The sequence below is a fragment of the Phocoena phocoena genome, chromosome 1 (genome assembly GCF_963924675.1).
Source record: "Phocoena phocoena chromosome 1, mPhoPho1.1, whole genome shotgun sequence".
Lineage (NCBI taxonomy): Eukaryota > Metazoa > Chordata > Mammalia > Artiodactyla > Phocoenidae > Phocoena > Phocoena phocoena.
In genome coordinates, this window is record NC_089219.1 from 111,890,712 (window position 1) to 111,918,177 (window position 27,466).

Below are 27,466 nucleotides of genomic sequence, written 5' to 3' on the forward strand. Positions count from 1 at the left end.
TTGGAGGGACTGGTTCTTTATTTCAAAAAGACATTTATCAATGTTCAGTATCAAAACAGTTACACTATTGTTTTTTCTTTCTCCCAATCGGCCCCCAAAGAGACCACACCAAAGGGGAGTACATTTTAAGCCAATTAAGCTGTAGGATGCACACCTAACTGACCTCACTGAAACCTCACCAAAAAGGGGGGATTGGGTAGGGAAAGAAACATTAAAAGATCAGCACACTGCCAGCCCAGACTGTAGAGGGCTGTCACAGCCAGATGGGGTGACCAGTGTGCCCCAACCCCAAAGAAGCAAAGTTTCAAAATAATATAAAATTTAAAAACAATTTTGTACATAAGCTATTCAAGATTTATCCAGCACTAACTGATACAATGCACAATGAGATGGCACTTTTATTAGAGACAGCAGCTTCAGACCCAGAAAAGGGTGATGAGATGAGTTTCATATGGCTAAATCAGTGGTAAAACATAATTTTCTTTCCTTTCTTTCAAGGAGGCGGGAGAGCAAATAAGTGGTCGCCTCAAAATAAGGGGCACATGATCCATTCTGTGAGCGGCTAGGAACAGGGGAGAGCTGGGACAAGGATTTGGTCTCAGAGGTCTCACCATCTTGATTTCATCTGGTCACTTCTGGTGGGAAAAAAGGTGCCCAAAGATACTGTAAAGCTGAAAACCTGAACAGCGCCTTTTTTTTTTTTTTTTTTGGCTAACTCCTTCTGGAATCACCTTTCTAGTTTGGCGGGTACTTTTTACAGAGCAATAAGGTTTCCCAAAACGGAGTCCTCTGGGCTGTTTGGCTCTCTGTAAGGCAGGCCCATACCTTTTCCCCTCCTCTACGGAGAGGGCAATATGCATTAAGCTGAAAAGTTACCTTCCAAAAGTGAAAAAGGGATTAGACTGCTGCTTCAGAACTATGGAATTATCTGGAATGTTTTACAAATGGCTGCTACGTCAACAACAACAGAAAAGGTAATTACAAAATGTGTACATCACAACATGCTTTTAAAGACACTTAGCATTGTGCTCACATTCCCTTAAACGTTGTTCCCAAAGGTGCTCAGCCTCTAGCCCAAATGGAATCTCTGGGGAGAGGCAGAGACAGTTTGGCGAAAAGGACACAGGGGTGGGGGTGGGAGAGGTGGCGAAAGGAGAAAGCAGCCTTCCAGTTAAAGGTCAGCCCTCAGTTTAAAGGTCAGCTTCGGGCAGGCTGGCCTCAGCGGAGTCGGGTCAGAGGGAGGAGCAGCGGCAGGATGGGACTGGGGTGCTCTACATCTCATTCAGGTCAAGCAGAGTCTGGTCCAGCATCCTTTGTGTACAGAGGTGCTCCTCTTTGGTGCATTTCAGTTTATCTAATGGGGGTAAAGGAGAGACGTTATAAAAACTAGAAGTAAATTTCAAGGTCTACCCACTCTGAGAATTGCTCCTGTTGCAGAGAAACTGCAGACTAATAAAGCAGCTGCCTTCTCAGCCACAGAAGTGAGCTATTGCATCACTCGGTTTTGCAGGGCCTCAGGCTTGCCTACTGAAGTTACAGGTGTTGCTGTACTTCTGGGGGAGGGAGCTGGGGACCTTATCAGTCATTTCCTCTCCTCCCCACACCCAACCAAGGCTTTCAGCTTTCAGTCACTGAAGGAGGTGGCCTTAAACACCAGCCATCCACTCTTCTAGTCTCTGCCCACAGGACAACACCTACTCGAAATAGCTCGCTGGAGCTTGACACATTGAGAACAAGGATGGGCATATTTCTACCAGTAGAAACAGCAGAACCTCAACTTGAAAAGAGTACAGGAGGATCCTCATGCACTACAGGCTTTCCTTAACAAGTAGAGAGGAAAGGAATAACTAGTGGGATAAATAAAAGAACCCCCATAGCTAAGTCAGAGAATCTCAAAAGAAAACAAAGTCAAGAATACTACAAAACATCCTTGTAAGCAAACCTTTAACAGATTTTTGCAGAGCTATTCTTCAGAACTAGCCTGTGACATAGTTACTTACAATTAAACATAATACCAGGAAAAAGCAGCAAGAGGAAAAATGTCAGGAAGAAAACCAGCAGCTGAACATCACGGAGAATCAAAGCTTCCCAGCAAGTAAACCACTCACTGCTCTAGGGAGGTGGGGAAAATACCCTTCAACTCAGAAAAGGGGATGGAAACGCAGACCTATTCATATCCCACACCCCTTTCTTTCCCTTCCCTTTTTTCTACCCGGTCAGGAGGGCCCATCCCTGGGCCTGCAGACGAAGCAGTTACAACATCTTGTCAAGTCAGTCCTTTTATTGTTAGAAAACATCCATGCAAGGGAACATATCCTACAGTCAGTGCACAAGTGAAAAAGCAGCAAGTAAAGGTGGAAAACAGAAAACTCTCCCAGGTTTTCTCACTATCTCTCAGGTCCCTCCCTTCATCACCCACAATCTCTTGAAAAGGGACAGAAAGGCAGTATTAATCTTAACTGTTCCCACTTTACAGTGCAGTTAGGAAGTCGACACTATTCTAACTGTCCCAACTAAAAAGAAATTTGCTTAGGGCAAAATAATAACTTTTAAAAGACAATCAGCTTTTTGCTGGGGTCCAGGTCAGTGGTGTGAGCCGTAAGCTCGGTTTAATGGGCATCAGTGAGCCCTGCCCATCAGTCACACAGATCATGCAGCGTTAGCTTCAGCTCATTAGAAAGCAGGCGGTTTCGCTCAAGTTGGCTGTAGAGACGCTCTGCAGCAGCAATGGAGAGGAGAGAAAACAAGAGAAGGAGAGGAAAAAGAGGAGGAGAAAGAGAAAAAGGGAAGGTTAGTAGAGTACCAGAAGTAAATTTTGAGACTTTTAACTACCTGGTATACATAACATGTATCTGTAAGGCAGGATGGATGCGAGGAGGATTAGGTCAGTTGGTGGAAAGACCAACAGAGGAATAAAATAAAAAATGCAGACTGACAAGTTGAAAGAATGACATTCTGAGGGAGAAAAGTATCTCCTTCACCGTATTTATTCCCTGGGTTGAGAAACTGAGACAAGTGAAACACGGCAAAGGAAGGAATACACCTGGCTTATAAGAAATACATTTATAATAATCGGGGTCTGTAAGGAACCAGAGTGAATGGTTGAACATTTTTCTGTAAAAGCATTCAGTACAGTATTATGAATGGGAGACTGGGATAAATATCCCTACACTCACTCAATCCTGTACTTTCTAATGCTTCTTGTTGTAGGTGTTGGGTGACAGGCCCATCATAGTGGCACAGCGAATCAAAACCTAACTTCACCTTTTCTAAAAGAACCCCAAACCTGTCCGAGCCAACAGTGTGTCCAGCCAGCCCCAGGTAAGGTGAATTACTGGTACAAGCCAATCAAGACTATCCTGTTTCTCCAGCCTCATTGGCAGCTTGGGGGGATCATGTGATCCAGTTTTGGCCAATGAGATGTAGGGGGTAGTCTGTCAGGGGCTTCCAGAAAAACTTTAGCTTTCTTTCTTGCCTTGAACATGGATGTGATGACTAGAGTTGCAAATTTCAACCTTAAAAGAAAGGGCCGTGAGAATCACAGAAATCCCAACTATATCAGGCCACAGTTGCTCAAATCAAGACTTTTTATTATGAGAGAAAAATAAATCCCATATTTATTTAAGCTGCTATTAAGATGTTTCTTATAACCAAAAGCATTCCTGATACAAGTAATTAAGCGCTCAAATCCCCTGGCTTTATCTGGATTTTCTACTTGGAGCACATCTTAAAGAGGTGTAGAGTGGTGATCGTTTTGTAATGCATAGAAATATCAAATCACTATGTTGTGCACCAGGAACTAACGTAGTGTAGGTCAATTATACTTCAACAAACAAAGCCATAGAAAAGAGATCAGAGTTGTGGTTACCAGAGGTGGGAAGTGGGGTGAGGGGGAATGGGATGAAGGTAGTCAAAAGGTATAAACTTCCAGTTATAAGATAAAGAAGTACCAGGGATGAAATGTACAACATAATATAATTAATACTGCTGTATGTTATACATGAAAGGTGTTAAGAAAGTCATCCTAAGAGTTCTCATCACAAGAAAAAAAAATTTTTTTAATAAATAAAAAAGAGGAGGTAGAGAGAATCCAAATCCATGTGACCAACACAGAGGTAATGGCAATTGGAGATGGATCTTCCTGGTCTACTCCTAATGTCAGCCTCTCGTGTTCATAAACAAGTCTCTTTCTGTTTTACAGTCTGTTTCAAAATGGTCTCAGGACTTCAATATGAAAAAGACTTTTCTGCCTTGCAGCTGTGGGCTGACTGTGGGCACTGCTCAGGTACCTTGCCTTCTGGGCTGAGGTTTTCCCAGTTCCACCTGGAAGCTGGGGGCCAGTATGTTCCCAATAATACTTGTCACTCTGTGTACCCAATCAAAACAGAAAGCATATATGTACAAAAAGATCCTGGGTGGAATAACCAAAAAAGAGTCGTATTAAGGGGCAGAATTGGAGGGAATTTTTAAAATTGCACTTCCCACTAAACCAGTATCTCAATAGGAGGAATACTGCCCCTCCCCTCCGCTAGAGGGGAATTTAGAAATGTGTAATTGTCACAGTAACTGGAGGGCCCTACAGATATTTATTGGGCAGGGGACAGCAATAAATAGGATTGTTCTGTATATCCCAGAATTATCCTGGCTTAAAGGACTAAAGTTCATCATTGAGAAACACTGTACTAGTCTATACTAGTCCATGAGGCCTGGGATTCAACCTGTCATATTCACTGGGGCAACTCTGACAAACAGCAGGGGTTCAAATTATGTTGAACTCTCATTTCTTGAACTTTCTGGTGTTATATTACATATAAAGACCATATGCAACCTGACTGATCCATAGCATCTATATCCAAGTTAGTCAGTGTGACTCCCACATCCTTCTTGGGAAAGAAGGGTGCTATCAGGATCATATCCCTAAAAACAGCCAGTTCAATGAGGGTTTTGTTCCACTTAGGGAAGAAATAAAGAGACAGAGAAGAAGTGGGAGCATTTTATTGCCTAATTAAATCCCAGAACTTATAGTTCCTTAAGAATTGCAGAAGGTCAGAAAGATAAATGTGGTTGTTCTCTCACCTTGAACTTAGTAATAAGTAAGGTTTCTAACTCTGTTATTTCTAGTAACTAAAAATTCAGGACCAGACACTAGTTCATTAAAGTTCTTGGTTCCCTGATAAGAGTAAATGAAACAAACAAACAAAAAAACAAGCCAGAGAATCCCCATTTGATCTGATTTTCCTTTCAGGGAATAATCCCATGGATGCTACACATCCTTCACTGGTCTGAATCAGGTCAATTTCATTCTGTAACAGGAAAAGGAAAAAGGATGCGGGTGCTTGGGGTAAAGGGAACTCTATCAGTTTTAAAGCCTCAAAGTTCAAAGAATGAGGTAGAAAAAACAGATTTTGCTCTTTTATGTTTTTTTAAAACTCCCCCCTCATATTAAGGCTAAGGAGTATTCAATATGTGAATGGAAGAAACTGGGTGTGACTAAGACAAGGTTGCCTAACATAACAGGTCAGTTCCACCCATCAGGTAACTTGGGGTCCAATCACATTTTGTTTTATTCCTCATCCCAACAACGGTAATGAGGAAGGGAAGAATGGACTCCAATACAACAGCCTGTGGTTCTTTCTTAGAAATTAAGATGAGGAGAGAAAGTTAAGAGATGAAGCACTTTGCTCTGAGATTACCAATGATGCTTCACCCCATTTCCACAGCTAGTCCTGTCAAGTAACATAGGATGGTTTCTATAAGGATACAAAGCATTAAACAAAAGAGTGAATTTATCATGGTACAGTATTGCAAATTTCACTCTGCTACCCTGGCTTCTTGGTCTCTATCCTTGCTCACACGACTCATGCCATGGGGAAAGACAGGAGCTACCAAAGTATAACACCTCATTTTTCTTCTAATCTCTCTCTACTCTCTCTTCTTTCCTTTGTAAGAAGCCTTTCTCTGTACCAAAGTCAACTCCTTCTGCCTATATACTAAAACATCTAGAATTGTACTATCCAATGAATGCAGCAGCCATTAGCCACATGTGGCTAATTAAATCTAGATGAACTAAGAGTAAATAAAATGAGAATTTAGCTTCTGGGCCACACTGAGTGTTCAACAGCCACACGTGGCTAGTGGCTACTATACTGGAAATCACTGCCAAAAGTTCTATTGGACTTTGTATAGACTATAGACTATACTTCGTGCCTTTATTTTCTTTCCACCAATTCACTCTTCTCTTCCTTGAAATATGGCTCCTCTCCTTGTCCTTAATGTCCAGTATATACCCTCAGATTAATAAAACATCAGTGACAATGTCCTATTTTCAGTTATCTTCCTTCTATATCTGAAGTTGAGAATCACTGGAAATCACCCAGCCTTGAAGTTTTTAAAGTATCAAAGTTACTCGTTCTCCTTCTAACCCTCCAACCAATTCCACTTGGCTTTATCCTCTACACAGATTTTCCTCTGCCTATGTTTTTCTTTTTATATTTGCAATTGTCTTTTAGGGTTCAAATTTACTTCCATGGCCTAAACTGCCTGCCAACCTCATGGATTCCTAAACCTCTCATATCAATTTCTCCCCCTCAAGTCTTAGGATTTTGTTTTCACCTTGGATACCTGCCAGTTTTTCAGACTTATTTTCTTCTCTACTTTCCCATGCCTCCCCAAACCAAGACCACGTGACCTCTCTACACCTTTAATACTACCATTTTCCTAGGCTCCAAGTCAGTCATCCTTGACACTTCCTTCTTGCATTTAGTGACCAGGCCCTTCACAATGCCCAGGTTTAGCACCATCCCCTACTACCACTACTATAGTTCATATTATTATCTCTGGGAAACTGCAACAACCTAACCCAGTATTTCCTAAAGTGTGCTACAGTCACTGCTAGTGATATGTGAGAAAACTGCAGACAGTATACATTTGTGAACTTAAAAAAAATGTATCAGCTGTATTATTTTAATATGCATTAGAAAAAAACACTAGCACACGTCAAAACTTTTGATTTCAAATTAGAATTTTGTAGCATAAGAACAAATCTGAAAAGAAGTAAATTAAAAAAATAATGTAGGCTGCATGTGAATATGGCAAAAGCCATCAAAAGTGGTATGCAGGGCTTCCCTGGTGGCGCAGTGGTTGAGAGTCCGCCTGCCGATGCAGGGGACACGGGTTCGTGCCCCAGTCCGGGAAGATCCCACATGCCGCGGAGCGGCTAGGCCCGTGAGCCATGGCCGCTGAGCCTGCAAGTCCGGAGCCTGTGCTCCACAACGGGAGAGGCCGCAACAGTGAGAGGCCCGCGTACCGCAAAAAAAAAAAAAGTGGTATGCAAATGAATGAAATTTGGGAATCATTGTCTTAATGGATCACTTTGATAATCTGCTCTTCTAACATATTAGTAGTTGCCAAATTAACTCTTCTTATATGCTACTCAGAACATATCCTTGTTCAAAATCTCCAGTGGCACCCCCATTACCTACAAAATTAAAACTCCCCAGCCTGATACAGCACATACCTGTTCCCTACTGTAACTAAATGGTTATAGCTCTGGTGTCCTTCCCAACTCTATGCCTTTATTCTTTTGCTTCTCTTTAATGAAGATACTCAATATCCACTTTCCTTCAACCAGATTCTGGTTGTCAAAATCCAATCTTTTGGAATCCAATAAAAATGAAGAGGAAAATTTTAACATGTTTATTGAGTACCTTTTATGTGCCTCCTATCATGAGACTTTCTTAATCATCTCCACTGCAATCAACCTCTTCCCCGTCTCTGAACTCCCACAAAACTTCATTATTTGGGGCACATATCACACATCATCTTTAGTTTTATACATATGTTCTCTCTCCTACTGGATTCTGAGCAACCTGAGAGTAGGGATGATGCCTCCGTCTTTGGTTATTTCTGTCCCCACCTTAATACCCTGTGCCTAAATTAACAATAACTTAACCTGCACCTTAATCACAAAGGCTGTGTGGCAAAAAGAAATGGTATAGACAGAAAGAAACCTGAATTTGATGAGACCCAAAGTTTTAAAGTAGGGAAAACCTCTCTACCTGGCTGTATCTGTTTAAAAGAAAGGCAAGTTTTAAATATACACTCCACTGAGAAACTGAAATACTAAGTGAACAATACTTAGGTGCTTAGATAAGTACAACCGATGACTACACTACCCAGATTCAACTATCTCTGCTGTGTAAATTAGCATAGGAATTTCCAAAAGGTTGATATTTAATTCTACAACATAAACTAGGAACAATCTTACTAGAAGCAATTAACCATATTTATGCATGTAATAAATTACTACCTTGTGTATAGTATTTGAAATATGCATGATTTTTATTTTTCCAGTAACAGTCATTTATCACTTGTCTTATATCCCGGTAGCACATACTAGCAGGCAAATGGTAGTGAGCCTCAAGTATGTAAGAAAGGTTTAAAGAAAACATAAAACTGCTGGAAATTCTACCTATTACGTATTTTCTATGACTTGGGATAATATAATTAGTCAATTTTAGTGGTAACATATTTGGGTTCATTGGGTATTCCAAGGATGCACCAGTTGAACCACTGGTAAAACGGTACAGAATATATATTGGGAGGTACTTCTGTGGTCTCTCAAAGGAGGAGAACCTAAAGAGAAGACAAACATTCCAGAAGGGATGATTTAAGAACCTGGAAGTAAAGGACTTAGATGATCTTATTCAGCTTCAGTGTAAGACTAGAGCTCCTATTCTAAGGAACTTCTCCTAGTCCACCACTCTGATAGATTCAGATCAGTTGAATTTAAATGTCAAGAAAAAATAGACACACACAAAAGTGGCTTTGATTATATAAGTCAGAGGAGGGAGAGCCTACAATAGCTGCTCCCCACATTACACCCCCAAGGCTCCTTTTTAGGGACAGCAGCAGCTTTGTCAATGACACAAATGCAGGGTGGCATGAGGCTTCCGGCAGCTTAACATTTTAATTTGGGGTGAGGGGTGGAAGAGAATACATAAGTTGCTTTGTGGTCCCCCCGCCCATCCTAATGCCTTGGGGGTCAGCCAGGCTGACCCAAATGGAATCCAGAGCGAGAGTGGGGCGTTGGGTTCCCCGAGGAAAGGGGGCAGATCCAGAACAGAGCAGAAACGGTGATAATTATCTGTGTGAAAAAGTAAGGAGACTCTAGGTGAGAAGGACTAGCATCAATCTAGACAGCAATCTGGGAGACAGGAAGAGGAGAAAAAGGAAGAGGTGGCAGTAGGAACGATAAAAGAGAGCCAGACACTACAGCCTGAGTTATTTGGCTTCTTTTCAGGGTTAGTGGGAAAAAGGCAGATTAGCATCAAGGATCAGGGATCCACAGCAAACAGATAAAGTCCCCAACAACTCATTTTGGTGCTTTTTACTACCTGGCTTGCTCTGGGACTCAGCTCGATTTTTAGGTGAATTTGGTATTTCCAATCATGGGTGTTTCCCCTAAACTTTAATATCAGGCATCATATACACCCATGAAGTCTGAGTTTTGTTGTAAGACGCTAGGGCCCAAGTCACTGGCTCTCTGGGCCCTAGTTCCTTAAATTATATGATGACATGATTCTATCTTCATCAGTAGCCCTTCTGAGACTAAATTTGAGAAACAGATAGAAAAATCCTGGTGTCATAATGAAGGGACTATGAACAAAAAATACAAAAATTACATGTAGATCAGGGTGCTACCACTGATCCAGGATTAAATGCCTCCCCAGCTTTTGCCAACAAGTAACCAGCACCAGTGTTTTAAAGGTAAGAGTGGAGATTCTAGTTTTCAGAAGACAAAACCAGAGCACACTATGCACAGCCTACACCCCCACCCACCCACAAGCCAAGGTCCCAGCCCCACTCTGCTGTCAGATAGTTACATAGAGGTCATGTCATTGAGGGCGTGGTCCAGCTCCTCGCTAATGGCCTTGTACTTCAGTTTCTGGGCATAGAGCTCATCTGGACAGGCACAGGAACCACAGGGAGGAATGAGGGGACAGATAAAAGGTATCAGAAGCAGATGAAGAGAGGGAATCATTAGAAATTAGGGAAAGTGTGACCATGGGTCTAATCCCACAGTTAGGAAAACATCTATCCTGGTTGCCATGACTGGCCATTTTCAGATCCACTGTCCCCAGGACCAACGGGACTTCTTGACGCCTCTAATCAACTGCAGTAAAGGTTGAGAACCTGGGCATAGTCATGACTAGAAATTCCAATCACCAAAGGCACTCAAGAGGATACCACTCCCACCCAGTTAACCCAATTCTTAGCAGTGATAATGCTGAATTTAACATAGAAAAAGGAGAAAATACACATTAACATTCAGACACTTCTTCTTTACCTACCCATCGTGACCAATATTGTTGGCCCCTTTGCTCTACAGGTTGCCTCTGCAAAACTCTCCCAAAGAATATCCTGCTACCCAGAGTGTACCAAAGGAGCATATCTCAGAGTTCTCAGAGGAAAGTACAAACTTTCCCTTGTTAGGGTAGATGCAGTTGCCAAATTATGGGGGCAGGAATTTTTAGAAAGCCCCTGGCATTGGTCAGCTCTGAGAAGTGGTCATTCCACTGCTGCATCTCTTGGTGAGGTCCCCCACAACTTGAGTGATGAACAAGATTGCCAAAAGTAGCCATGGGGTGACATGGAGGTACATGCTATTACCAGTCTCCTCCAAGGGAAGGATGCAAATTCCAGAATATTAGGTAAAGTCTTATTACAGGAAGAGTAAGTGTAAAAATCCACTTCCAGGATTTGACCCACTTCACCTAGCTGTGGCGCAGGGCAGGGCGTAGGATGCATGCCAAGTCATTACCAACTCCCTTTGGTGTACAGGGGAAGAGGCTAACGGTCAAAGGGCAAGGTCATCCTCTAGATTTCTTTATTTTAATCCCTCACCCAGGCTCCATACCTTCCAAATCATCAATTGTCTTTTCCAGCTTGGCTACCGATCTCTCAGCAAACTCAGCACGGGTCTCTGCCTGGGAGAAACATGAAATCAGTCAGAATCAGAGATGAGTAAGACAGAGAAGGATCTCTACTTCTTCCACCTTCTACTTCTATACCTTTCAGAACCAAAGCCAGCTAGTCTAAGTCTACATTAATGCCTTACATGCCTCTAAATGTTTTGGGTCCTTCCTTATAATCCCCTCAGCTCACCTCCTTGAGTTTATCAGTAAGAATCTTTATCTCTTCCTCATATTTGTCTTCTTTTAGAGAGTACTGTAAGAGAAGTAGAATAAACATTTCAGAATAGAAATTACTCACACAGACAATACCCCTCCTCCTGACATTTACTTTTACACTGAACATCCTCTTGGATTTAATGTGCTGAATGATCCATGAGAAAGAGCAAGGCCGTTTTGGGACAACAGTCCTTAAAATCCATAAATCAATGTCCTTAGAGCCATGATACCCTCAGAATCCTCCAGGACCTTTATTTATTTTTAAAATTTTTTTATTTTTGGCAGAGTGGCATGCAGAATCTTAGTTCCCCGACCAGGGATCGAACCTGTGCCCCCGGAATTGGGAGCATGGAGTCTTAACCACCAGGCCACCACAGAAGTCCCCAGGCCCTTTATTTTTTAAATGGACCTAAGCTTTGATCTTATTCAGATCAACCCAGGAAGGTATTCTTCCTGCCTCCAGGTTAACGAGTGGGTGTGGTGACACCCAGACGCCACATGGCTGAAAGAGTCCCACAAGAATATAAAGACAAGTCATCTGTCTTGATTGCTCATTAGGTCTCAGATCTGATACTATTTGTTGTCTCCTTCTGTCAGCATAGCAGTATCAGCCAGAGGAGAACATGACCCCAGTCACCTGAGACCAAGAAGTCATTTTAACTACAGCAATCAAAGTGCACAGGAATTAGCATTAAACCCAGAATCTGGAGAGAGTAGGTGGATACTTCTCACTGGATTATATAAGGAATGGGTTTCTCCAGTCTTTCATCAAGGGCAGGGCTGGGCCCAGGCCCCAAAGCCTGTCACTTTTACAAACCAGCCCCTACCTTCTCCGCCTGAGCCTCAAGAGACTTGAGGTTGTTGGTGACATTCTTCAGCTCCTCCTCCAGCTCAGAACACTTACTGTGAATATTTTAAATACCGCAGGAAAGGAAAGGGGAAGGAGAGAATAAAAAAAAAGGAGAGAGACACACAGACATGAATTGTACCTATATGTAGAGAGAGTTGGAAGGCACACTGGGGAAAAGAGAAGTTCCCAGGTAATCTGAGCAAGCATCAACCCTCCTCCCTCTACCATAGAATATATCAGGAGCTGGACCCTCCTGGGCTGGGACTCAGAATGTTTGGATACTAATAAAGAAAACACTTGACAGAAATCACTACCAGGAACAAATCATAACTGCTACCTGGGGTGGAGGTGGGAACGGATGCCCAACCCAAATAGTCCCCAAAATCACCCAAGGGAAGGTGAGACCCTGTGGAGAGGCAGTGAAGCAATTAGGAAAGAAGAGATGAAAGATGCCAAGTTAAGTGGAGAGGAATGGAGCATTCCATGAAGAGATGAAAAAGCACTCAACAAATCAACCAGTGGAGGGGAGGCAGCTGCAAAACAAAACAAAACCAAACAAAACCACACCATATGTATAACCTCTCTGTGGGTTCAATGGTTAGTACCTTTTCTTCGGCAGCACTCAGACACTTCAGGTTCTGGTCCATCAGTCTGATCTGCTCATCCATCTCTCGGCAACGGCTGTTAGTGATAGTCACAGGGATCGCACAAGCCAGGTTGTGGGGAGGGAGAAAGGTCAAAAAGGAACACAGCAAGGAAACAAGCAGCAAAATGGGAAAAAAAATTAAAAAATCAAAAAATGGGAAGAAAACATCACCATGGTCATGACATGTCACGTCTAGGAGAGGGGAATGCAAGGGAAGCACAAATAAATATGCATCAGCACGGACTTTGTTAAACAAGGCCCAGAAGGTGCCAACAGGGGAGCAGGTCATGTCTGCCTTTGCCCTAAAGTTCCCCAGCAGCCTGGCAAAGTGGTAAAAACAGAGACAGATCTTAAGTCGGCACAGCAACTTCAATGCCTCAAGGAGAAGCAGAACCCAGTTGGGCGTGCCGGTTAACAGTTCACCATTTTTTTAGGTTTCATTTTTTTCTCAATGAAGAAGACTCATTTGTCACTTGTCACTAGTTAAGAGAGTAAGAAAGCCCAAAGCCATTCTTAAGGCTTAAAAAAAAAAAAAAAAAAAAAAAAAAGCATTCTAGATGACTCCCACTCTCTAGGTCCTGTTTAACAAGGTTGAAAGAATGCTAGTTTATTCACATTAGTGCCCAAGCCAAAGGGGAAGGAACAGAATGGTATGGCAAGATTTGGGGAGCAAGATACTCACGACTCTGCCAGCTCAGCTCGCTCCTCTGTGCGTTCCAAGTCTCCCTCAATAATCACCAACTTACGAGCCACCTACAGGACAAGACACAGGTACAGCTCAGTGAAGCAAAGAAGGAGCCATTTCCCTCTCATGATTCTTTTCAGAAGCCCAATATCGCTGAAGAGAGAGGGACAAGCTAAAAGCGTCTTACCTCTTCATACTTCCTATCTGCCTCTTCTGCAATGTGCTTAGCTTCTTTGAGTTGGATTTCCTGGAGTTCCATTTTTTCTTCATCTTTTAAGGCTCGGTTTTCAATAACCTTCATACCTCTGCCAGAAACAATACGGACAAATGTGGCACTGACAGCTTGGGGAGCCTGTCATCAACTCAACTCCAAGGGACCCAGAATTGCGCCTTTTAAAGCCCATTCCTCTCTGCTTGTCACTCAAAAAGAATTTCCATAGCACCCTCCGACCTTAGTTTAATTATTTTGTTTAAAACTTTCTTATAAAAATAATACACTTATTAAAAAACTAAATATTTAAGTGTGTAGTCTAGCATAAAGCAAAAAGTAAGCCTCCCTAATTCTAGTCCTGCTCATCAGAAGTAATCTCTTAATTCATAATCCTTCCAGAAATGTTTTATATGCCAAAAATCTCATCTCCATTTCCCCACACCCCAAAGGAATCATACTACACACTGCTCTGCAACTGGTTTTCCTCTTTCTATACTTTGGACACTACTCTGTAATAGTACACACATAACTGTCTTATTTATTTTCACAGCTGCACTGCGTTAATGTTCTCCCAACAGGGTATTTTTAATTCTGAAAGTCTTGGTTTGATCCCATCCAAGTCATCACACACCTTTGTTCTCATTTAACTCACACGTGACAAGGAGCCAATTGGCTATTTTCGACAAAAAATGAGTTGGTTCAAGGACTGTGGTTCTCAACCCTGGGCACATATTAAAATTATTGGAGGAGGGAGTTCCCTGGTGGCCTAGTGGTTAGAATTCCAGGCTTTCACTGCCGGGGCCCAGGTTCAATTCCTGGTTGGGGAACTGAGATCCTGCAAGCCTCTCAGCGCGGCCCCCCACCCCCAAAAAAATTATTGGAGGAGCTTTAAAAACATTAATGCCCAGATCTCTTTTGCAATGGATTCTAACTGATCTGGGATGGGACCCAGGCATTCTGAGAGATTATATATATATAAAATAAATTTATTTATTTATGGCTGCGTTGGGTCTTCGTTGGTACACGAGGGCTTTCTCTAGTTGCGGTGCGCGGGCTTCTCATGGCGGTGGCTTCTCTTGTTGCGGAGCACAGGCCCTAGGCATACGGACTTCAGTAGTTGTGGCATGCGGGCTCAACAGTTGTGGCTCGCGGCCTCTACAGCATAGGCTCAGTAGTTGTGGTGCATAGGCTTAGTTGCTCCATGGCATGTGGGATCTTCCCGGACCAGGGCTCAAACCCATGTGCCTTGCATTGGCAGGCGGATTCTTAACCACTGCGCCACCAGGGAAGTCCCTGATATATTTTTTAAACTCCCCAAAGATCCCCACCACACACTCCCATGATTCCAACAGTGCAGCCAGGGTTGAGAGCTTATTAAAACACTGATTGCTGGGCTCCACCTCTAGAGTCTCTGATTCGTAGATGAGGGGTAGGGGCTACTGAGGATTTGAGTTTCTACCAAGTTCCCAGGTGCTGCTGGTCTGGAACCTCACTTTGAGAACTGCTATGGGTGGGTGCTATCTAAGTGGAGGTCATCCTGGTGACCCCATTTAAGGATTATTAGGTCAATTTATAGAGAAACACCAATTATAAAAGGGTCACAGGTCCAGGTAACCCCTACTCTGTCGGTCTTCATAAGGAGAGAATATGCAGAAGGAAAGAAGATCCTATAAAAATAGGTTACAGTTTTAAAAAACGGGTTTATAAGAAACCTGTTTGATCAGCGCCATTATGAACTTCTTTTGAAATCCACACTTCATCAGGCCCCTCTACACACCTCTCACTCTCATCAGCAGCTTTCTCAGCTTCCTCCAGCTTTTGCAGGGCAGTGGCCAGGCGCTCTTGAGCGCGGTCCAGCTCTTCTTCAACCAGTTGGATCCTACGGTTCAAGGAGGCCACCTCAGCCTCAGCCTGTGTTTAAATGAAAGAATGGGAAAAGGAAGCAGAGGCATGGTGAAAAGAAACTGAACTAATTATGACACTAAGATTGGGGTTGACTACCACCATGAGGAAGCCAGAGCCTTGCAGGGTAGAACGTGACTTAACTCAGATGCACATAAGACCTAGCAGACATGATTTTATATTCTATAATATTACATGTATTTTCCTCCCTTTCCCATCAACGAATTCCCATTTGTTCCACAGGAAAAGTGTTTTTAAAACTCAGCTCCTTGCCCAGCCCAGTGTCAGTTAACACCAGTTCAAATTCCTGAACACGCTAGTGTCAGAAAAGGTAGCCAGTAAAGGGGTCCTTCTGCCTGAGCTCTGGCTTAAAGGTGTATCTCACTCTGCAGCAGCTTTCTCATAAGTGTCACATAAAGTGGAAAAATAAGAAAGGTTTCTTAAAGAGGGAATCTTGGATTATCTATTAATTTGTTGCTTAACTCAAGTTGTTAAACCTCTGATCAGCTTACCCTAACACCAGGAGGATGATTAGCTAAAAGAATAATGTTTTCCAGAAGAACCTTCCAGAACAGAAAAAGCAAAAGGATGGAATATTGGGATACCTACCTCCTACCCTTTCAACTTGCCCCCTCCTCCCACCTTTTAAAAGTTGGCTACAAGGAGCTTTTTCTGGCTAAAATTATCTGCTCTGATGGCATTACCAAAAAAACTGGGGGTTAGAAGAGAATGTTTCCTTCATGCCCACCACCAACCCTCCACATTTCTGAATTGTGACTCCTTTCTATTCCTCAAGTCATCCCTTTAGCCTAACCCTCCAGTACGGCATGACAATCCTCTCCCTGGCCTCCACCCCACAATAAAGCACAGGCTAGAGTCCAAGTAATCCCATACCTCCTCCTTGGCAATGGAATAAGAAACAAGGAAAGAAGAAGGCAGCTGCATGTGCATGAATTCTACTGGTAGAAAATCTTCCCTCCTCTGACTGCCTTTCCCCTCCCCAGACCTTTACTGGTGGCAAGTACACTGACCGCCACAACTGCACAAGAATTTAATCTGCTCTGCACACTCCCCAGTTCAGATGCTTATCCAAGTGCTTGGTAAACACGATCTCTCTTCTACAGCCCAGATTGTGCCTGAATTCTATTACCCTGATTTCCTCCTGGCAGTCAGGGGTGGGGGTAGCTAGAGAAATAATCTGGGCCACCAGCCCCTATGGGAAGGGATATAGCCCCAAACACTCCTGTTAAGAATCAGGTAATTTGGCACAAAAATTTCCAAATACAAACATGGGAGATTCGAGGCACTGCAGGGGCTGGGGCTATATAACCACTGACCTACAGGAAAAGAAAATCAAGACATCTATATAAGCTGAAATTACTAAGAAACCATTTGTGTCTGTATTCAAAATAACACAAAGACAAGTATTCTCTGGTCCTGTCTCAGGAAACCAGATGCACCCTAAGACAACACACATTTCGCCTCACAAGCTCAAAAAGGCTGACAGGTCAAGATTATGAGAGCGAGTCTGCCTATCAGCCAAGAACTATGCAACACTGCCAGTACAATGATTTATCCCACCCCGCTCCCTTCAGATGCCTAGAACTAAAGGAAAAAAAAAAAAAAAAAAAAGGGAACGACATCAAACCCAGATTTGAAGGAAGCTCATGAAATCTATGTCCCCACCCAGCTCACCAGAAGTTACCCAAATGAAGTAAAGATAACAGGCTATGGGGGCGGGGGTGTACAGTTTCCATGACAACAAGCTGGCTCGGGCAGTTTCTCCCACAAATCAGCATTTACAATAGAATTCTTCGCAAGGCTGAAAAGGGAGGAGGAGAAAACACATCTTGATGCCCTAACTAGAGCATGCGCACATTGAACAAGCCTGTACCAAAAACAGAACCCAGGATGGGAGTCCCAGCAAAAGCTTTGGAGACCCCGGTGGGGAGGGAAGGGAGGAGGGCAGTCACTATCCTCTTTTTTCTCCTCCCACAGAGGATCAGTTTTCTTTACAATGAAACAAAAGCTTGCAAAATCAAGATCTGTTTAATGTTTAAAGGAACAAGGGAAGACACCTACCTGACTTTTCCTTCCAGCCAGAACCTATGCACAATGCCTATCCCTTTCAGGTCAATCAAGTGGTACCAAGAGACTGAGTGGGACTAGCTTCTGCAGATGAGAATGGGAAACATGGCCCTGGGAAACACTAACTTTACACGCTCTTCTGTCACCCTAGGTTTAGCACGCCTAGATGTGGTTTTGATCTTTCAGCTTGCCCACCTCTGCCCAGCTTGGAGGTACACTGTGAGGTCCTTCCTTCAGGTAATAATAGGATTCTCCATCACCCAAGAAGCAAAAATCCCAAGGCCGGAGAGGGGAACACAGCAGAGATTCAGTCATATCAGAAGATGGCTGACTACAGCTTCAGCTATGAAATGAGTTTGGTTTAAATGCTACCATCCTCCACACTGAAGAGATTCCCCAAGCACACTATACCCGTCAAGGCAAGAAACGGACAGGGGACTGGTGTTCAGAGGCAGATCAGGGCCAAGGACAGAAGGGGATTAGCCTATATCTGGCAATCTGCCACTCTGGGGTTTCTCTTTTTAGACAAAAGCCACAGATGAAATTCAAAGCAAAAGAGTAATGAAAAAGTTAGGATTGAGCCCTGTGAGTAATGGACTGCCCCAGTTCACTGTGTTCACAAATATATCTACCCAGGGAGATACTGTGTCCTTGGGGACTTTAAATTTCATCAAGGGGCAGGAAAGTTGGAAGGAAGGAAGCAGAGTTATCTGTCCCAGAGTAAACAAAGGTGGAGTCTAAGCAGAGGCACTCAGAGCAAAGGGCTATTTGGCTCTCCCCTATGAGTATGTGCTCTAGTATGAAGGTAAGAGAAAGGTACTCAGTGGGAAAGCAAACCTAAACCAAAGAAAGGTGATAAAGCCAGTTGCTTACTCCACCAGACCCTATGAACAGGAGAGAGCCACACCAACAGCCAGACATTCTAACCACGGCCACCCACCCCCTGCAGATTAGGAATTTGGGAATAAGGCCACAATCGAAACTGCTAGTCAAAGCCCACTCACTCCCTCAGTAGTATTCCTAAATTTTTTACACCAGGAAAAAAAAGAGACAGAGAGAGAAATACCCGCGGAAGTTAGGAGACAGGTATTAACAAATAAGGTGAACTGTACACTTAAAAACGGTTAAAATGGTAAATACTTACCATTGTGTATTTTTACCACAACACACACACACACAGAGAAAAGGAAAAACACTGCATTTAAATATTATGTTGCAGTCTGTTTCAGTTTCGCAAAAAGTGCAAAGGAGATTCAAAATCAAAAGTGGATTTGACAAGGTGCTACATTATAAAAGGTCAATCTCCAGGCCAAGAGCAGAAAAGACAGATGTATGCCAGAACTCGGTCTCTGCTTTGGACTCATCCAGCTTCCCAACAAGGGTTGGATGTTCACACAAAGCAACCAGAAAAGGAATTAAGTGACAATCCCACTAACAGCATGCGATACCATCAGGGAGTGCAGAGCTTCCAGCTCCAGGAGGGAGGAGCCTGCAAAACCCACATTCCAGAATGCCCTAAGAGGATAACAGACAGTTCAAGCACCACTCCCCTCCCTTCCCACAGGTGTCTCCTCAGGAGGAATTCAAAGTTCACTAGAGCAGAAAGTCGAAAGATTAGGCTCCCTTAAGCTAGGGAGTAGAAGATACCGGTTTCATAAATCTTTAACACTACTTCCCCATCTGAGGGCTTTCTCACTAGACCTCACTCAGCTCAATAAGCAAATTTGGCAGGCTCTGAGGGAGAAGCTTAAGAAACATCTGAAGCTGCTCCCTCTGCTGCCTATTACCCTAGAGTCACCAAGGATGGGGCAAAAAGGAGTTAAATTTTCCTGCAAGAAAAATTACCAAATCCTGGGGGCAGTGGGTGAGGATCCTAGGGGGAAAACAAAATCCTGGGGGCTGTTGCTGGGGGGACAACATCATCTATCCTAGAACTATTCCTAGCATGCCTATACTTTGAGTCTGATTCTGGAGCTCAACACATGGCTAGTTCCTTCAGGCCATCCCTGTCTTCCCCTTTAAGGGGATCTGGTCTCCAGAACAAAGGAGATGAGAAGCTGTCGCTAGTCGTAAAGAGTCACCCAGCCAGTCCATCTTACTTGAATTGATAATTAGAAGTTACGGGCATAATGAACGGAGAAAATATCCACTGAGAAATGGGTGACCGAGAAAGACAAGCTCCCAGCATTTCCATGCCCAGTTATAAAAATAAATGACTATTCTAACAATCTTTAAGTATTAACCTGGAGGGCAGCTGTTTTCCCCCTTTTCCCCCCAAAACATTAATTCTCAGCCACTCCCTGAAGGAGCAGCCAGAAAGGGGGGGGGGACTTACCAAGGGAAAGAACAACAAGGAATACCAATAAACCACAAGAGTTCTTTCACTAGGTCTTCAAATTTTAGCAACAGTTACTTTCCAGCCTCAAGATCCTCCAAAACCAAAGCCTCAACTCAGGAGATCAGCTCCACCCAATGGACTGCACCCTAGACCTTGGAAAATCTTATGGCTTACTAAAACTAGTCCACCACTTCTAAACAGAAAGCAGTTTCAAGAATCACCACTCAATCCATTAACATTTTAAGTGCCAACCTTCAGCTGAACAAATATTTATTGAACTTAAATTAAAAAAAAGACATGGTAATGGGTAATTGGGAAAGTAGCAGAGTAACATCACTTCGGAACTCATTATTTTGTCTCCATCAACCATACTGCCTAGGTCAACCAGAAACCTTGACAGAAATCAGCACTCCATCAGATTCTCTACCACATACACTCGCTTATCAGCTCTGCTTGGAAGAAGTGTTCTTAACCGGTTCAACTTGCACTCTTCACACTTCAGCAATAAACGCCTGAATCTGGCAGAAGTTCCTGCCTTCCAGGTCACCATAGCAAGTTCTGCTGGTTCCTACATTTGCACTAACAGAGAGAATGAAGTACCGTCTCCTCCCCTCCTGCTTCACTACGACAGAGAGAGTGGGTTTAGCAGTTGCAAGGGCTCCCCCTAAGAGGAAAGGGCCCCAGGACGGAGGATGGGAGGCGGTGCTGTGGCCTCAACCTCCTCCAGGGAGGGCACCGCGCTTCCTCTCAGCCGACTGCTGCCTCATTTCCTGAGCAGGAGGAGGGAGCGGAAAAGCTGCCAGCAGGCCACGCCGGGGGCTTTCCGGCGGTTCCCACCCCTCCACTCCCCACCCTTTCACAGTAAGTTCGGCTCTGCCCCCACCCAAACCAGAGAGGAATCCACCTACTCTCACCCCTAGAGCCAGAAACCTTAAACGAGAGCACAATCCCCGCCCCCCGCCACGGGGAAGTGGGGGAGGGAGAGGCCGCTGAGCCCCTCCCCTGACCGCGCCCGACTCGGAGGGACTGAATGAATGAGCAGGGAGAAAGAGGAGGAGGAGGAAGAAAACCACCCGCCAGTCCCGGTGAAGCTCAATTCCTTCAAAGGTCAAGCCTGCTCGCTCGAGCACCTAGTTCCCCCTCACCCGCTCGAGGTCCAAATGAAGCTAAGCCCCACCCATCCTCCGAGCTCCAACTTCATCTTCGAGTATGCTGGCCCCCTAAGGACCGTGCTCCACCGCAAAAATGGAACCCACTTCTCTCCCATCTTCTTCAGAGCCTGCTCCTCCCTCACGCGCCTCGCCCTCTCCGTACCTGTTCCCGGGCCCGCCTTTCTCCCTCCACTTCCCGCTGGAGGCGCTCGGCCCTCTCCTCTGCATCATCGGCCTGCTGCTGCAGAACCTGGATCTTGCGCTTCACCGCCTCGATGGTGGTGATCCCGGCCATGGTCCCCACCCAGCCCCTGCTTGCCTTCGGGTTCCTGCCTCCTCCGCTCGGCGTTGCAGCCACTTCTCACCCTACTTCCGCCTGCTCCGCCCTGAAATACCGGAACTCACCCACCCGCCCGGATGTGACGCCACCACTGCCGCGCCCTCCCACCGCAGGCAGGCGGGAAGGCCGTCCACTGGAGGGAGACCCGCGGCTGGGAGCGAGGGGCGGGACCTCGCTGTAGCCCTAGGCGACCGCTCCCAGCCTTTCCCTCGGGCCAGCAAAGGGGGGCGGGGTTGGGAAGAGGGAAGGCTACCATGGTAACCGGAAGGCGCGTCGTGGTTAAGCCTCTCCAGTCGCTGGGCAAGCTGCCCAATGGTTGGCCTGTGCGGCCTTTACACCCGCCGTTGACCCCTCACTCCCTCAGTGCTGATCCGCCACCACCTACCCGCTAGGGCACCCTGTGTCCTCTCCACAACATAAACACCCTACAAGCCTCTACTTCCACGCACCCCACAAATGCTCCAAACCCAGGTACTAAGAAAAGCCTAGACTTTCTGGGTCTCATCTTCAAAAGACGATGACCTCCAGCCTCCTTTTAAAGTCTGCTCAGGTAGGTTCTCTCCCATCTCCTGAAAATCAATGAAAGAAATTAATGAGGGATGAAGAGATGGGCAGGTTGACAAAGTTCTCAATCTATTTGGCATCAGTTATGAACATAAGTGTTCTATTTAGAGTACTGGTCTTTTCCCCTGTTACTTTTGAGAGTCAATATGCACCAGTGATTTGCCAGCCTCTCCAAACTTTGAATGATTCAGGACTTGGTAATTAATCATCGCTTACAATTCCTTTTGTAGGAATTGGAAGATATCTTATGCCTCCATTTTGTCAGAAGGAGTCCTCTATTACAGACTACTGTTACCAGATCCTTTGTGCAACAGCATGATATGAGCACCTGAAAAACTATAGTAATGTGGAACTCAGCCTCCATTCTCTGTTATAACTCACCAATTTCCCACCACTCTGCTTCCAGGTACCCCAAGGAGCTATTTATGAGTTAGAAACTGCCCCTACAGACATTGCTATGCAGAATCTTTAGGAGCACAGTAGTAAAGGGCCTTGGAGATTTTACTGTTCCCTCTTATTTCTTTGTGTTCCTGCCACCTTCTCAGTAAGTAATAGTAATAAGTCTCTCCTGTGATGCAGCTCTCTTTTCCTCTGGAGAATGAGGGTGTAGAAGAGGATTTTAAATTAAGAATCCTAATCCCCAAAAAGATTGATAGGTAAGTCAGGTGCTGCACTCAATGCCTGGTTCTGAAGATACTCCCACCAGAGGGTGTGTCTTCAACTATCTCCATTTAGAAATACTGAGCATTAAGACTATTCAGAGGAAACAGAAACAATGCAAACAATAAGTAATTTGCTTGATAGAGTTACCTGTACACTCTGATTACCCCACCCCCACCCCAGGAATTGGAAAGAAAAAGCAGGGTTTGAAGCCTCAGTAAACTGCCCTGATGGCCTAAGAATCTTTACAACTCTCTTTGGAGAAACCTGATGAGAGAGACTATGGAAACAAAAATGAGACTCTGTCATCTGGGTGCTGATCAGCAGGGGGCAGAATTTCGCGCGCACGCGCGCGCGCGCGCGCACACACACACACACACACACACACACACACAAACACACACAGCGCGTCCCCGCCCTTTGCCCTACTGAAGAATCAGAAGACCTCATCTTAAACAAACCAAAGGAGTGGTGAGAGCACCACTGCATTCCTGAGGCTGGTAGATTTGAACAGATAATCTTCTCTTGATCCCGGGAAACAGGTGGATTGACTCCTAATGACCTTTAAAAGCATGATGGATGGGCAGCAAGGGGCCCAGTGCTACTGCCTTCCTGGTAACCAACAATACAACAGTATATCAACAGGTGTGTATGTCTGTCCTGTCCCTCTTCTCCCCATCCCTTTCACCTCCTGTCCTTAAAAAAGGGTGTTATGACTCTCATGTCCAAACTATCGCACTCTTCTTTCCCCTTATTTTACCTTCAATAGCTTCTCATTTCATCTCAGATTAAAGGAACCCTAGACATGGTTGCACTACAGTGTGAATGTTCTTACTGCCACTGACTTGTACACTTAAAAATGGTTAAAATAGCAATTTTATGTTATGTATATATTTTCCACAATTAAAAAACAAACAAATAGGACCTTGGATGAACTCAGGGAGGAAATAAGTTTAGTCTGATCTTGCCACACCCTCACCCTTTCTTTGTTCAAGGAGTCCTGGCAAATCCTACACTTTCCAAAAAGGCTTCTCAGATAACCAGAACTCACTGTGTAAACATGCAGTTATTGACTCCCTCCTCCTTCTCTTTCCCTTATATCTACATCAAAGTAATATGCTCTGTTTACTTGTTTATTAATCTCAAGGGCAAAAGCTGAGTTGTGAACTCGCTTCGTATTAGACAGAGCACCCTCCCCTCAAAGATGCATACATTATGTTGCTGCTGACTCTGACCCTTGCTTCCTACTTTTAACCTGTTGCCTCCTCCTTATTCAGCACTTTTCCCAATTCCCATAAACACCTCACTTTCCCTCTTTGATCCGTTGAGGCAGGAGTCAGCAAACTTTTTCTGTAAAGGGCCAGACAGTAAATATTTCTGATTTTGTGGGCCATAGGGTGTGGCTACCACTCCTTTGTAGGGAGAAAGCCTGTAGGCGATATGTAAATGAATGGGCATGCAATGTTCCAATAAAACTTTGTACAAAAGCAGGCTGTGGCAGGATTTACTCCACAGGTGGTAGTTTGCTGACCCCACCTTTAAGAAAAGAAACCTTTCTTCCTGGGGCTTCCCTGGTGGCGCAGTGGTTAAGAGTCCGCCTGCCAATGCAGGGGACATGGGTTCGAGCCCTGGTCCGGGAAGATTCCACATGCTATGGAGCAACTAAGCCCGTGCACCACAACTACTGAGCCTGGGCTCTAGAGCCCACGAGCCATAACAACTGAAGCCTGCGCCTAGAGCCCATGCTCTGCAACAAGAGAAGCCACTCAATGAGAGGCCCGCGTGCCACAACGAAGAGTAGCCCCCGCTTTCTGCAACTAGGGAAAAGCCCCCGCACAGCAACAAAGACCCAACACAGCCAAAAATAAAAAAAATTAAAAAAAAAAAAACTTTCTTCCTGTTTCCATCTTAACCCAGGACTAACAGATGTTTGCCTCTTGCCTACAACCTTCCCCTCCTATTTCTTGTTCTCCTACGTATCTCTGAGGGTTCTTAATGACTGTTGGGAAAGCTAACAAGGGGGACAGAAGTTGAATGAGTTTTTTTACTCATACTTTACGTATTTAAAAGTTTTTGGTGGATTCCTATATAAATATGAGAAGTTTCTTTCAAATGAATGTACTGAGTAGACCCTGTCTAGGTGGGGGCTGACGTGTGTGTGTATGTGTAAGGACAGATAGAATTCATCCCCAGCAAATTCCTTTATCTTCCCAATGATATGGGCATATTGTTTAGAGCCTCTATGTCGTTCTTTCGCCCCCAAGATCTCAGGTTAGACCTGTTGGCTCTTTTCATTGTTCCTGGAAACACCTCCTCAAGCCCACATACTAGCTGTTTCAGCCTAAGGACTTTCTCAGAGAGTTGTTACTCAACCTCTCACAAAATTGTTATCAACCTGACATTGTGTCAGTTTGTGAAAACTTACTCCCATGCCCGTTTATTAGAACCAGAGAAATCTATCCATCTATACATAGAACCTAGGTTAGGCAACTCCAGTAGGCCATCAAGCATTTGCCCAAAGTCCTGGGATTAACCTGTGTTGTTCACAGTTTTGCAAGAAGGGAGAATTAATTAATAGTTTGCAGTGGCCTAAACTTTTGGAAACTATGAACATGTATAATGCATATGATATGCTTTGTGTCTCTGACCTCTGGCATGATATATTCAACAACCCTCACCACTTCCCCAGGCCCCTGAAAGTGGCAGAAAGCCAAAGAGGAGATCAGAAACTTAATAGCAAAGCGTTTGAATGTGAGGATCCGAAAACATTTCTGAACGGCCTACTCTGTCTCTAGCTGTTTTCCGAAACCAAATGGAATTTTAAAAAACACATGTTCCTATTTTCCTATTAACCCAGTGCTGAGAATTGACTGTATTTCCATCAATACTGGGACATTCTTTTGTTGCTGTTAAGATTCCTATGTTACTTTTCTTCCAAAAATCTTTTTGTGTAGTCTCTCATTTATCTTTGTGGTTAACTTCAGGACTGAAGATGAAGGAAAGTGGGTGATTATGAGATAACATGAAGTGGAAAAGAGAATTTGTTTCATTTTCAAGTGGGAAAATTCAGCCCTAGAGAAGCTGAGTAATTTAGTCAAGGTCACAGAATAAGGTCTGGTGGTGACAACTTTACCCCCTGAGTCCTTATTTCTATTATAGTATATCATTCTAAGATTCTCTCTGCTGCCCTATAAGCAATGTTTTCTATGGCATCTCTGTGACATAAGGGTAAATGCCCACATTGGCCAAGATAAATAAACCCATATAGGGCCAGGGTCAGTGTGACCTCCTTTGTCCCACTATGAAATCTGAGCTGGCTTTGCTGGGCAGTTGAGAGATGAGAGTTTCCCTATTAATACACATATCTACGTGCCAATCCTTGGACACAAAAGCTAAGAATGTGGCATGGGGGAGGAGGTGGGAAAAGTGATAGCAGTCTGGACTTGGAGTCCCCTCCCTTTGTCTAGGTCCGGGGAAAGATAATTCAATTCCTGGATTGGGGGTAAGAAGGTGAGACTTCTACATGTCTTTAAGAAAGAAAGTATATGCCATTACAAGGGTATGCCACCATGTGGCAAAAATGTATGTGGGTATCTATGCCTATGTTCTCTGAATCCACAAGTATGTATATGTCCAAGTGTTTAGTTATTAACATGAAGATCTATGTGTGTAGATTAGACCCGTCCCCCCATTTCTGTATACTCACATCAGCTGCTTTCTTCTCTGCCAGCTCCAGCTTCTCCTGGGCATCCTTCAAAGCTTCAGAATACTTGTCCAGCTCATCCTCTGTCCCTTTCAGCTTCTTCTGCATGGCTGCCAGCTCATCTTCCAGCTATAGAAGCCCCAAGAATCACACACAAGACATATATACACAACAGTGCAGTCTCAGACCCTAGTCTCTTGAGCCCTGACAGACCTCTGAGCTCAGCCTCTATGTTATCATCCTCAGAGTGACACACTTTCTCCCTAGTCAGTTTCAGCCAACTGCCCCAGGAATTATGCTATGCCCTTCGCCTGTGACCTTGTAATCTCTGACCCTAAGATGACCAAGCCATGCTGGGTTTTCATTAAGACACTGGGATGGTAAATATCTTAGGATGTAGATGTCCATGACTCCATTTAAGGGAAAAGAGATGCTACATGCCAAGCTCCCACTTTTTCCTCTAGAAATCAGGGTTTTTTCCAAAACATGATCCACTCCCACTTAAATCCAGCAGACACACTGTGGCTCAGAAGGGGCCACCGATTTTCCCAAGGTCACACAGGCAGTCTGAGGTAAATACCCTAGATGTCCTCTGCCTATCCAGTGAGGCTGGGGAAGAAGAGGAGTCCCTCCCACCCAAAGGATGAGCTGGCACCAGTGGTCACTGCCTTTCCCATGAAAACTCTCTTCCATCTCACAAGTCTTGTTCACCAGCAGGTGAGAGAGACCAAGGCCAAGGCCTACCTGTTTACTTCTTTCTTCTGCCTGCTTCTGCTCAGCTTCAGCTTGCTCTGCCCGATCCAGAGCATTCTCCTTGTCCAACTTCAGCATCTGCATCTTTTTCTTGATGGCCTCCATCGTGACCAGTGGCTGTTGGGGAGCTCACCTGTGAACACTGGAGGACTGGAGACTAGGGTAAGAAAGAAGGGGCTGCTGGCTGAGTGACTAGTTCCCCAGACTTGAGCCTTTATTTCTGCCCATGGCTCCACCTCTTGTTCCTAATATGGTCTTTCCAGCTCCCTCCGCCCCATCATTGTTCTCAGGGGAACACAGGGTGAGACAGTTTGATGGACAGACATCACCAGCAAAGAAAAATTAGGGAACAGCTGAGGCTGATTTTAGACAATGGAAAGTGG

General features: G+C 44.4%; 1 protein-coding gene across 15 annotated transcripts; it reads right to left on the reverse strand.

The window, feature by feature from the left end:
* On the reverse strand, positions 1-27,269 carry TPM3 (tropomyosin 3). Of its 15 annotated transcripts, none has more exons than XM_065892849.1 (10): positions 27,075-27,269; positions 26,334-26,459; positions 15,362-15,495; positions 13,561-13,678; positions 13,371-13,441; positions 12,020-12,095; positions 11,167-11,229; positions 10,919-10,988; positions 9,885-9,963; positions 8,948-9,145 (listed from the first exon to the last, which is right to left on the reverse strand). In XM_065892849.1, the coding sequence occupies exons 1-10, from the start codon at positions 27,186-27,188 to the stop codon at positions 9,142-9,144; spliced, it is 855 nt and encodes a 284-aa protein (XP_065748921.1). In that variant the 5' UTR covers positions 27,189-27,269; the 3' UTR covers positions 8,948-9,141. The 15 variants fall into 15 exon arrangements, with proteins under 15 accessions (XP_065748937.1, XP_065748969.1, XP_065748944.1 ...); XM_065892905.1 differs by lacking the exons at positions 26,334-26,459; positions 27,075-27,269 and adding exons at positions 12,663-12,723; positions 21,227-21,405 and having other exon boundaries at positions 12,020-12,034; XM_065892897.1 differs by lacking the exons at positions 8,948-9,145; positions 12,020-12,095; positions 26,334-26,459; positions 27,075-27,269 and adding exons at positions 692-1,354; positions 12,648-12,723; positions 21,227-21,358.
* Between the last annotated feature and the right edge of the window lie 197 nt (positions 27,270-27,466).